The 12,051-nt window shown below is 53.9% G+C and overlaps 1 protein-coding gene across 3 annotated transcripts in view; it reads left to right on the top strand.

Moving 5' to 3' along the window:
- Window positions 1-12,051, top strand: part of CAPN9 (calpain 9) — a 42,034-nt gene that overhangs the window by 16,069 nt on the left and 13,914 nt on the right. For 2 of the 3 annotated variants that reach the window (XM_069484743.1, XM_069484741.1), the window contains 7 exons: window positions 1,141-1,309; window positions 2,277-2,360; window positions 4,894-4,979; window positions 7,107-7,184; window positions 9,522-9,682; window positions 10,694-10,851; window positions 11,013-11,221. In XM_069484743.1, coding sequence (XP_069340844.1) covers window positions 1,141-1,309; window positions 2,277-2,360; window positions 4,894-4,979; window positions 7,107-7,184; window positions 9,522-9,682; window positions 10,694-10,851; window positions 11,013-11,221 — 945 coding nt within the window. The remainder of the gene's footprint in view (window positions 1-1,140; window positions 1,310-2,276; window positions 2,361-4,893; window positions 4,980-7,106; window positions 7,185-9,521; window positions 9,683-10,693; window positions 10,852-11,012; window positions 11,222-12,051) is intronic. The other variant, XM_069484742.1, reaches the window with a different exon arrangement.

Raw genomic sequence — 12,051 nt, 5'->3', positions numbered from 1 at the left:
TTGAACATTAGCTGATAATGATATGTTGGCTCAGTCGTTGTAACAAAGATGTTGAAGGTAAAAGAAACTGGCTGACAGGATGTGGGAACTCCGTTCTATAATTTTTCTATAAATCTAAAGCTGTTCTAAATTGAAAAGTTTATTTAAAAATTCAAGAAGAGTGCATATATATTAAAAAACCAAATGCATGTGAATACAAGAGATGACTATGGAAAAAATGAGTGGTTGGGAGTATGTGAGACCAGAAAGGAACAAAAAGGCCCTTGACTCCAACACCGTGGTGGCCAGCCGCATTCCATGTGAGGTGACAGGGCAGGACACACGTGTTAACCCTCACGGCATGCTCACCCCCTCGACTGTAGTGATCATTTCACTCTGCGTATGCATATCAAGACAGGTTATATACCTTAAATATATACAATTTAAAAAAAAGAATTGTGGCTCACACCTGTAATCCTAGCACGCTGGGAGGTCGAGGCAAGAGGATCACTTGAGGTCAGGAGTTCAAGACCAGCCTGAGTAAGAGCGAGACCCCATCTCTACAAAAGTAGAAAAATTAGCCGGGCATGGTGGCACGTGCTTGTAGTCTCGGCTACTCGGGAGGCTGAGGCAGCAGGATCACTTGAGCCCAGAACTGTTAAGCTACGATGACACCACTGCACTCCAGCCGGGACGACAGCAAGATTCTGTCTCCACAAAAAAAAAAAAAAAAAAAAGTTGTAATAAATAAATTCATAGATACGAACAGCACACCCTAAAAATTAATTAGTTAATTAATAAAATAAACTTCACAGCAGTCCTGGGAGGGAGAGCACAACTGTCACCCCCATTTTGCAAAGAAGAAAACTGAGGCACTGAGTAAGTGACGTGGCCCAAGGTCATTCAGCCCGTAAGTGACAGCCCTGGGGTTTGAACCTGCAGCCAGCCAGAGCCCGGCACTCCTGCTGTGGACGGGCACACGCCGGGAGCCCGGGTCTTTGGCTTCCCCAGGGCGCCAGGGGAACCCTGACCTCGCTCCCCTCCCGGTGCTCCACCCGCACCTGCCTGGAGAAGGTTCGGGCCCAGCGGGGAAAACGGGCCCAGGGCGCCCCCTGGTGGCCGCGCGGCCTGCCGCAGCCCCGCTCTGTCGCCGCCCCTCAGGCTGAACGGGAGCTACGAGGCTCTGAAGGGCGGCAGTGCCATTGAGGCCATGGAAGACTTCACCGGGGGAGTGGCCGAGACCTTCCTGACTAAGGAGGCCCCGGAGAACTTCTACGAGATTCTAGAGAAGGCCTTGAAGCGGGGCTCGCTGCTGGGCTGCTCCATGGATGTAAGTGCTAGCGGGCGCGTCCCGTGCAGTCTGCCCCCTACCGGCCACCCCAGGAGGGCGGAACCATGGCGGGCATGCTTATTTCTTTTAATGAAAAGACAAGTGTTTATTTACTGTTTTTCGAATCGCAAAGGTAAGATATGGACAGATCCTGAGACATCTGAAGGCACATGTGTATCCCCGGCCCCACTTCCTGTGCGGCCCCTCCCGGGCCACCCCCGAGACTGGGGCCACCGCTGAGCCTGAGGCCACCTGGCCAGGCCTGGCACAGCCCCTCGGTGCTCGTGTAGACATGCACACACACACACACACACACACACAGGGGCGGTTGCTTTGGTTTTACTAAAATGCAATCTCACTGCACAGTCTTCTGAAAGGTGGTTTTTTTTTTTTTTTCGCTTAATATACCATGAAAAAATACGTATCAAATCAGTAGATAGAAATCTAATAGTATTTTTTTCAAATTTCTCTACGCTATTAGAAATCTAACAGAATTTTTTTCAAATTTCTCTATGCGTACAAGCAGATGTATGCCTCCTCTGGTTTTTTTGAAATCTATTCCAGTTTTCCGTCTGCTGTTGGATTAACCTCGGGGTGGGGGGGGGTCTATTTTCTTGCTAATGAATCATCCAGTCCCACTTCACTTTCCAGTTGGGACGGAGTCACGCGCCATATTGTTACAAGCTTCTTTTCACCTCTTGGGTGCAAGTGATTGTGTCTCCTCGCTCGTGCTATGCCAAATGACAGTGACAGTCAAGGAGTCCACACTGGGAACGAGGGCCTCCCCGCCCTGGGCAGGGACGGGGACTTGCCGTATGTCACTGAGGGGAGTCCTGTGAACCGGGTTTACGTGGCCCACGCACTCGGCCAGCATCTGGGGGAGATGAGGGCTGCAGGGTGGGACGTGGCCGGTGGGGGTGGGGCCTGACCGACACGTGCGCCTGATGCTGCCCTTTTGACGGTCTAGGCCAGAAACGCTGCCGAGTCTGAAGCCCGGACGCCTGCTGGACTCATCAAGGGTCATGCCTACACCGTGACAGCAATCGACCAGGTGGGCGGAGTACACCCCACTGCAGGGACAGGGAGATTCTTGACAATGCTGGTCCCTCAGGAACTTATTTAGTGCCTCGCAGTTTAAATGTCTGCCTTCCAGACACTTCCGTGACTATCTCATCTAAAGGAGGCAGGCTGGAATTCAAAACAGCAAACCGGGAAAGAGAAAGAAACCAGGAGCTTCTACCACGGCACCACACTTGTTTAGCAGGCTTGGGAGCCTGGTCTCTGTTTTTTTGTTTGTTTTGTTTTTTTAGTTCCTTTCTTGCCCAAGTCCACCGTCAGTCCTATGCTAGTCAGGATTCGCCAGAGAAATAGAACCACTAGGAGAAGAGAGAGAGTTGACTCTTGAACCACAGGGGTCTGAACTGCGCAGGTCCACTTAGATGTGGATATTCTTCCGCAGAGAAATATATTTTCTCTTTCTTATGATTTTTGTAATAACATTTTCTTTTTCCTAGTTTATTGTAAGAATACAGTATATAATACACATAACACAAACAGTGTGTGTTAATCAACTAGTTATCATTAAGGCTTCCAGTCAATAATAGACTATTAGTAGTTAAGATTTGGGGGAGCCAAAAGTTATACACAGATTTTTCAACTATGCAGATTTTTCAACTCTCCACATTGCTCAAGGGCCAGCAGTGATGGGACTTACACGGCATTGGCCCCCGCAGTCGCGGAGGCTGCGAAGTCCCGTGATCTGAAGTCTGCAGGCTGGAGACCCCGGGAGCCCATGGGAGCTCCAGCCTAAGTCTGAAGGGAACAACTGGGGACCAGAGTCACCGCAGCAGAAGTCCCAGCCTGTGGTCCGGAGAAGACCATGTCCCAGCTCGAGAGTGAATTCTCCTTTGTTCTGTTCGGGTCCTCAGCAGATGGGCCCTGCTCTACTCAGTCTGCCTGCTCTACTCAGTCTGCCAATTTAAATCTCACCTCCCTACAAACACCCTCGCAGACGCAGCCAGAATAACCTTTAAGCAAATATCTGGGCACCCTGTGGCCCAGTCAAGTTGACATGTAAAATTAGCGCTCACAAGTCCCATTCTCTGCAGCTGAAGCCCAGGGCGGAACTGATCCCTGGGGCCACCCAGACCCCACACAGAACCACCTTGACCTCTAGCAAGTGGCTGGTGAGGAGGAGAGATCTTTGGGGGGCATGAGGGAGAGAGGAGGGAAGAGAATGGAATGAAAAAGGAAGACAAGAAGCCCGAGCTTCCCGCTCCCAGGCCCACGCTCAGCGAAGCACAGAGGCCCACCTCTTCCCACTCCACCTGGCCTGGGCAAGTCTTCACCCGGTCTGCAGAGGGCACAGGTGCCTCTGGCCACCTGTGCCCACCCACATTTTGAGTGACATACTCCAAATGCATGGGGGGAAAAGAGCACAGAAGGGAGGCCCTGTCCTTCCTGGGGCCAAGGTGTGAGCTGAGCTGGATTCTTTGGGATCCTTTAGAGTTCCAGCTATTTGTGCTGGTTGCTTTCTTCCTCTTTCCCTATCCATACATGACGTCCCACTCACTCACTTGAGTGGGCATGGGATTTTTGCGGTTTGATTTTCTAAATATTATTCCAAGTAACAACAGGAATCTCCCAAGATCTTGGTTTAATTGCTTTTGCTTTCTCTTCACCTACAAGAAACTTACCTTCCCTGAACACTTCAAACCAATGAGCCTCTCAGCTGGTCAACCCCAAGCCACATCTTGGATTCTGCAGAGTTGATATTATTTAAATTATTTGTACACCTCAAAAATATAATTTATGCCCAATGCATGACAATAAAGTGTTCTGTTAGCTAAAGTTTCTGGTTAGTTGATGAATAGAAGTCTTTTATTTTCACTCTTTCTCCTCCCAAACCTTTCCCAAATGCGCTGGCCCTCTTCCCTGCTCTGGGGACAGCGTGAGGGCACACTGGCTCCAGGGTCATGCATTTAGACAGCGCAATCTTCACAGACACCGGAAACGAAGACAATATTGAATTTAGAAGACTTAGAAACTGCTTTTGTTTATTGTTGTTGTTAAAATTCCCAGCATGTGTTCATTTTCTTATCATTCATCTGTGAGTAGGACACCAAGGATGAAGAAAGTTCCATGATAGTTCCACGAGCACTTTTGAGGACTGCCCTTACCACTGAGTGTGCTACCGCTGAGGATTCGTAGATAAATGAGGCTTGGCCCCGCCTCTGGGGAGACCCCAGTCTAGCAAGAAAACTCTTTTGTTTGGAGATTCATGTGGACTACTTTCTTGCTAATTACAATCCTACTTTATTCCTCAGATTGGGCACAGCCGTTCTGGGGTGATGTTAATAATATAATATCATTGGCCATGCTTGCAGGTATATTCAACAACGATTAGAAAGTTCCAAGGGCTACTTAAGAATTGATGAACTTTTGCCTATCTTCAGCAGTGTTAGTTTTAGCCAAGAGGCTTTCGGTAAGGCCGGTCCTGGATGGAGAGGAACCACCTGGATGAACGTGGCCAAACCTCTGCCATAGTTGTCATTTCACATTTCCCTCATGCTTTTCCCTTCCAGGTAAACTTCCGAGGCCAGAAAATCGAGCTCGTCAGAGTCCGGAACCCTTGGGGCCAGGTGGAGTGGAACGGGTCATGGAGCGACAGGTCAGTGGCCCTGCCGTGTCTCCCTGGCTGGCTCCCGGTGCGTGGGGGGGGCAGGGCTGGCCACGCAGCCACGGGAGGGAGGAGAGGCTTGTCTGCAAAATCCCGGCCCCTGATGCAGGGTCCTGTCCTGCTTCAGGGTGGCCTTACTTTCTCCCCTTTCAGCCCTCGGGGCCCACCTTACAACCAACCTTGATTCTCAAGAAAGACTTTTACAACAGCTCTCCAACCTTCTCTAACCTTCATGGACTCATTTTTATATCCATCAGCGTACTGCCTCCCAGAAAGATGTTTTATATCCCCATGATACCGTGACAGGCTTTCTCTCCAGGCACGAGTAGCTCCAGTAATCAGTGTGCGTCCGCATATGTGTGTGTATGTGTGTGTGTGTATGTGTGTGTGTGTGTGCGTGTGTGTGTGTGTGTGTGCGTGTGTGCTTTGGGTGGGTGGGGTGGCCATGAGCACTTTGGAGGTGAGAACCCCCGCAATGCTGCCGGTGGCCATGAGCACTTTGGAGGTGAGAACTCCCGCAATGCTGCCGGGCAGGTCGGGCTCCCTCTCACGGTCACTGACCCTTGGCCAAGGCCGCGGCCCAGCAGGGAAGTGGGGTCGTGGGATTGGAAACGCGTCCATGACGGAGCCGCTACCCAGGGCCGTTTGCTTGGCTCCCAGTGATAAAGAAAGGTCTGCCTTTTCTGTCTGTCCCTCCACACTCCAGCCCTGGTCCCTAGGTAGGTGGCCCAGGCGGCTGGGAACTGCGGATGTTTGGGCAGGTGCGCGGCAGGGCCCACCCGGGGCTGTCTTGGGCTCCCGCGGCCCCTCCCTGCCCCCCCCCAGGGCTCCCGCGGTTCTGAGCAGGCGTCTGAAGCAAGTCTAGAACTTGGGTAAAACCGAGCCGGTGTTTGTCCCCAGTCCAGACAAAGCCACCAGGTCACCAAACATGGGCACAGCCCCGTCGTATTGACTGAACCTGCTGTAGGGCAGCGCACACAGGCACGCACTTTGCAGGCTGCCACTGTCCCCACAGAGGCTCTTGTCCCACCATGCCCGGCCCCGGCCTCGGCTTCCAGCTTTTCGGAACCGAGGGGCAGAGACAGATTCAGACCAGAGCCGCGTCGAAGGAGAGAAGAGATCCGTCTCCCTCTCCTGGCAGAAGTGGAAAGGACAGAGATGCTGAAACCAGGACGAATGGGACTGCATCATGTCGTTAGACAAGTGGTGGCCCTCGGCTCTGAGAGACCATCCATAAAAGAAAAAGAATCACCATTTTTCCCTCTTTTCTGGAATTCACAGAGGTGGAAATAAAGAAAGCGTGTTTTGACTGGGAGTCAAACTGGCAAGACGCTTGTTTCCCCCCCACGAGGCTGCCGGGCTGCTGGTCACACGCAAGCAGGGTATAGGCACCGTGTGGCCAGCGAAGCTGCCACCTGGGTTGTAGCACCCAACAGCGGTGACGCAATCTGAACTATTTGGAGACACCCCCGGGGGTTACGGAAAACGCAGTGAACTTGGAGTCACAGCTCCTGCTTTCGGAGGGCGCCGGGCGGCCACTCATGCGTCAGCCCTGCCCGGAGCAGGTGTCCGCGGCTGCCTGGGCCCCCTTGTCGGGACAGGCGTGCCCAGCTCACGGGACCTACCGGACTCCTTAGTGAGACCACGGAAAGAAGGTGCCTTGACATAAAACATCAAGCATGGGCAAACACCAGGAATTGCTGTCACTTTTCACAGTGTCAGGCACTGCTCCAGGTCACGTAGCGAGTTGGAGGCTGGGGACAGAAGTCAGCCAATTTGTGTCGTGCAGCGGGGCCCCTCTGCTACTCCACTGGCGTTCAGTGCCCTGTGATTGTCCCGTGATAGTCTATGCAGGCGGCTCAGATGGTCCCCAGGGTTTTTTCCCATCAGCTGCACTAGGACATGTATTTTCTGACCAGGCCTCATATCTGGGGACCAGCGGCTCACCAGCCCCTGCATCCCTGGGCGCGTTTCTGGGGCCCAGTGAGCCGTCACTGAGCAGGCCCTATTTCCTCCGTGGCTGCAGCCTGGGGGTCCCCGGGGGCGGCCGTCCCCCCGCAGCAAGGCCAGCGTGCTCTTCACGACCTCTGCCTAAACGCAGACTGTGTTTCCTCCTAGCTCTGCCGAGTGGCTTTCCGTCGGCCCAGCTGAGCAGAAGCGCCTGTGTCACGCCGCCCTCGACGACGGGGAATTCTGGTACCGTGCCCGTCTCTGCCTTCACCTTTGCGTTCATTGTGTGACAGGTGTGAGCCCCATGCCCCTGGGCACAAGGGGCACCATGTGTCTTTCTCTCTTTTCTTGGCAGATCGAGTACATCTGTCTCACACCCCTCATATCCACCCTGGTTGGCAGGAAATTTAGTCTCAGTCATGCTTCGGCAGGGACTCACCCCTTCCCTAGGTTGGATCAGGAGTCTCGAGGGAGTCAGCGCCGTCCAGGCGATGCAGGGCAGAGCCCTGGTCTCCAGGCCGACGTCCGTGCTCTGAGACCCCCGCGTTTGCATAGTGAACCCCCAGACAGGCAGCCCTGCTGCCCACAGGGCCTGCGCCCTCCGTGCCAGCCCGGGGACAGGGGCTGTGGAAGGCAGCTTCCCTGACGGTACCTGAAAGTACAGACTGACGCGGGCAGGAACGAGCGAGTGGAGGGAGGCGCGGCAGAGGAGGAGAAGTCAGGCAGAGGAAACTGAGGAATCCGGAGCGGGAGGCTCAGCAGAGACAAGCGTCCGCGTAGATGGCTCTCTGTGTCCCCCTCTGCCCCCGCCGCCGGCCTGAAACTCCAGGGGGGGTGTGCCGTGTGGCCGTGTGGCCGTTTGGCCGGTCCCTGTGCGTGGAGCCCTCCCTCCTGGAATCTGGGCTCCGAAGCCCCTTCCAGTCTCTTTCCATCTTTCACCCACTCTAGGGCATAACCTTGCAACTCCCCTCTCCCCTTTCTTCCAAATCGCTCACCTTAGCGTTCCAGTGCTGTCATTTCTCGTACCTTCCGGGGGAGAAGAAGCCTCTGTTGACCACTCACGTGACCGATCCAGCCGCTCCTCTCCTGTGCAGCTCTGCTCCTCCCTGCTCTCGGCTCCTCCCTGCTCTCGACTGACTCCTCCCTGCTCTCGGTTCCTCCCTGCCCTCAACTCCTCCCTGCTTTCGACTGACTCCTCCCTGCTCTCGACTCCTCCCTGCTCTCGACTGACTCCTCCCTGCTCTCGGCTCCTCCCTGCTCTCGACTGACTCCTCCCTGCTCTCGACTGACTCCTCCCTGCTCTCGACTCCGCTCCACTGTGGGTGCCCCTTCCCACCTCCCTGCTCTCGCCGGGACACCGCTGACTCGCTTGGCCACATCTAATCATCTTGCTCCGTCCGCGGCATGAGACACGCGGGCCCTGTGCTCCCCGGACTGCAGGGGACCCCGCACTCTGGTGCTCCTCCTCCTTCCTGGGGCTCCTTCCCAACGTCCTGGCCCCTCCTCATTCCCTAACCTGCTCGCGCTGAGGTGCCCCAGGGCTCCTCACGGTCTGCTCCCACTCTGTAGGTGATTTCTTCTGGTCTCATGACTTTAAAGACCATCTTTACACGGATAATTCCCAGGTTTCTACCTTCAGCCCCTTTCCCTGGAATCCCAGATGCATGTATTCAACTGTCCACTCAGCGCCCCCCCTTGGATATCTAGGAGGCGTCTCAGATGACCGTGTCCAGACCTGCCCTCCCGAGCTTCCCTCCACAGCATGTCCCGTCTCTGTCCTTCCAGCGGCTCAAACTGAACTTCTTGACTCCTTTCATTCTCTCGTTCCCCACATCCCACCCGTCAGCAAATCCTGTAGGATCTACCTTCAGAAAACGTCTCCAATCTGGCCCCTGTTCCCCACCTCCCCTGCCACCAGCGTGGACTGAGCCATCCTTGCGTCTCACCTGGACGATGGCACTAACTTCCCGGCTGTCTCCCCGCTGCTACCTGGGCCCCTGCGGTCTGTTCTCCGCACAGCAGCCAAGGATCCTGTCACTCCGTGCGACACCTTCCGGTGGCTCTTGATCGTCCCAGAGTCCAAGCCAAAGTCCTTATACCTCCCTGACCCCCCATGACCCCCGGATCTCATCCGGATAAGATCCCTTCCTGGCGCTTCACGCCAGCCTCAGTGGCCTCCTCGGTGTTGCACGAACACACGAAGCACCGTCCGCCCCGGCCTTGCTCCGCGCCTGCCGGAACCCTGCAGAGCTGCTCCGCCCGTCCCTGGCTCTCCAGGTCTCCGCTCAGAACGGGCTGCGCCTGTGAGGCCGTCCCTCCCCTCCCTGCTCACGCTGACACCCGCCCCACACTCCCGGCCTTCCGCCCAATTTGACTTTTCTTTGTAGCAGTTATCATATGCAATCAACCTATATTTTTACATTTTTCACCTTTTTTCACCTTTATAAAAACTTTTTCTGTCTCCCACACTGTGAGGTCTCCCCACTCCTTGAGCACAGGGGCCAGATGATTGGACGGATGGACGGACGCATGAGGCCATTGCCGTCACCCCCACCCGTGGACTGTCTCTCCGCTTTGTTACAGGATGGCGTTGAAGGATTTCAAGGCCCATTTTGACAAGGTGGAGATCTGCAACCTCACTCCCGACGCCCTGGAGGAGGACGCCGTCCACAAGTGGGAGGTGACAGTCCACCAGGGGAGCTGGGTCCGGGGCTCCACGGCCGGGGGCTGCCGCAACTTCCTGGGTAGGTGATCTGCCTGTCACTCTCTCTGCCACTCCCCAGTGTCCCGTCCAAGCCAGAGACATCAAAGGATCAGGGCCAGGACCCTCAGGAAGGCCTGAAACATAGACAGTAAGATTCCAAAAATTACTAGGAAAAAAAGACTGCAGAGATTTAGTAGGAAGTTGGATAAGAATTGCTCAGGGAAACTCCTTTGTTTTACCACTAAGGTTCTTTTCCATTACAAATAATAGAAACGCAACTTACCCCAGTTTAGCAATAAAAGCAATTTATTGTCCTACATAATTGAAAAGCTCAGAGGAAAAGCAGGTGGGATTCAGGCACAGTTCCATCAGGGCTCTGGTTTCATTTGTTTGTAATACTCTTCTCCGCCTTCTTTTCTGTATTGACTCCTTCCTGCCTCTGGCTTTCTTTATGATCGCAGGAGGGCTGCCGGCAGCATGTAGGGCTTCCTGAGCCCTCATTCACATGCACAGCAAGGGCAAGAGTTAAAGACTTTTGTCTCCAACAAAAGTCCTCAACTTCCCTCTAATTGCAAATGCCTTGAACCGGTGTTGCTGGTGCATGCAGTGGGCCGATCAGCTTTGTCCCAGTGCTCCGTGGCAAGAGGGGCTGGCGTGGACCAGTCAGAGTTTGCCCTTGGAGCTGGGAGCGAGGTTCATGCCGCTCAAGTCACGTGCCGTTAACCAGATGCTGGCGGGACAGCCACGAGTCCACTGCACTCTCCTTCAAAATGGGAAAATGGGAAAAAAATAATAATAAGGTGGAACAAACTTGAGCAGACTAGATCCAGGAAGAATGTCTTCAACAAGCTTTGCGGGAAATGGTTCAAAGCAAGGTAGAAATGAAAGCGAGGACACTTACATTCTCACTGGGGTCACGGAAAGTAGGGCGAGAGGTCTGAACGGAGCAGGCGGGGAAGAAACTATTTCCTCGTGTTTGGGAGGTGGGTGGGTGTGTGTGTGTGTGTGTGTTTTAAGGAAGGGGAGATAATCTACCTCTTTCTAACGGCAGATACCTTTTGGACCAACCCACAAATAAAGCTGTCCCTGACTGAAAGCGACGAGGGGCAGGAGGGGTGCACCTTCCTCGTGGCCCTGATGCAGAAGGACCGGAGGAAGCTCAAGAGATTCGGTGCCGACGTGTTGACCATCGGCTATGCCATTTACCAGGTTGGTGGGACCAAACCGCGCCTCAGAGTCCTCCCTCTGAGTCCTAAATCCTCCGCTCCTCCCGGCCTCCTGCCTGAGACGCAGTGGCCGTCCCCAAACTGTGTCGGAAACACCGAGACCAGTGGCCTCCCTGGAGAGCCGTCCCCACGCTTCCCTTGCAGTGCCCCGGCGAAGACCAGCCCCTGGACAAGGACTTCTTCAGATACCACGCTTCCCAGGCCCGCAGCAAAACCTTCGTCAACCTGAGAGAGGTCTCCGACCGCTTCAGGCTGCCCCCTGGGGAGTACGTCGTGATCCCCAGCACTTTCGAGCCCCACCAGGAAGCTGATTTCTGTCTGCGAATCTTTTCGGAGAAGAAAGCTGTTACCCGGTGAGTCATGGGAACGGGTTTCAGAATCCCTCTTCATTTGGTGGCTTAGTCACACGGAAGTCACCTGGGGACGGCTGGAGCCAAGACCCCATTCTTCTCTTTTCCATTATCTCCCTGAGAAAAAAGCAGGACACTTTCCCTTTTAGCTCAGCTCTTCCCACCCTCAAGCAAACCACTAAAAAAAAACCAGTCACTCTCTCCCCTGGTCCCAGAGTCATGCTCACAAGACACCCTGGGGTGGGGCCCTTCAGTTTTCAGACCTATTACCAAGAAGCTTCTGGAGTAAGAGCTGCACGTGGACTTAATTCTGTGCATGATGAAGCGGGTGGCCATTGCAAATTCCAAGAATGACATGCTCTTTCAGCTCCAGTTTAAATAAATGTTTTTAACTCTGCCTATCATTTTACGTACCCAGCATTCTGCCAGCTCTTCCTTGCAGTGTCTGAGCAAAATTATTTTGCATGAGTTACTTCTTTGGAAAGGATTTCTCCTTACTGCCCATTGGCCACCGGCTGCTCTGTGGCGGAGGGAAAACAATGGTTCAGGACAGAAGAATCTGTTTCTTTCCCCAGCAGTGGTATTCTAAAGACTGCAGAGCGTGGCAAAATCTACTCATTCAGTATTTAAGCAGATAAATCCCTGGCAAAGGACCAGCCTACAAGAGTTAGCAAGAGAAGAACAGCTGTGAACACACGGCCTGCTCTAGTTCTATCTCCTGTTTGGCGAGGGAGAACCGGATTGAAGGCCTGCGTTCAGCAATTCCCATGCGCAAAGTCTGCCTGGGTTTCCAGGCTATTTGCAAAGGCGTGGTTCTTTCTCACGCCTAAATA

Source organism: Eulemur rufifrons, chromosome 11 (assembly GCF_041146395.1).
Source record: "Eulemur rufifrons isolate Redbay chromosome 11, OSU_ERuf_1, whole genome shotgun sequence".
Taxonomy (NCBI): domain Eukaryota; kingdom Metazoa; phylum Chordata; class Mammalia; order Primates; family Lemuridae; genus Eulemur; species Eulemur rufifrons.
Note: the sequence above shows the minus strand (reverse complement) of the source record. Positions and strands in the feature narration are given on the sequence as shown.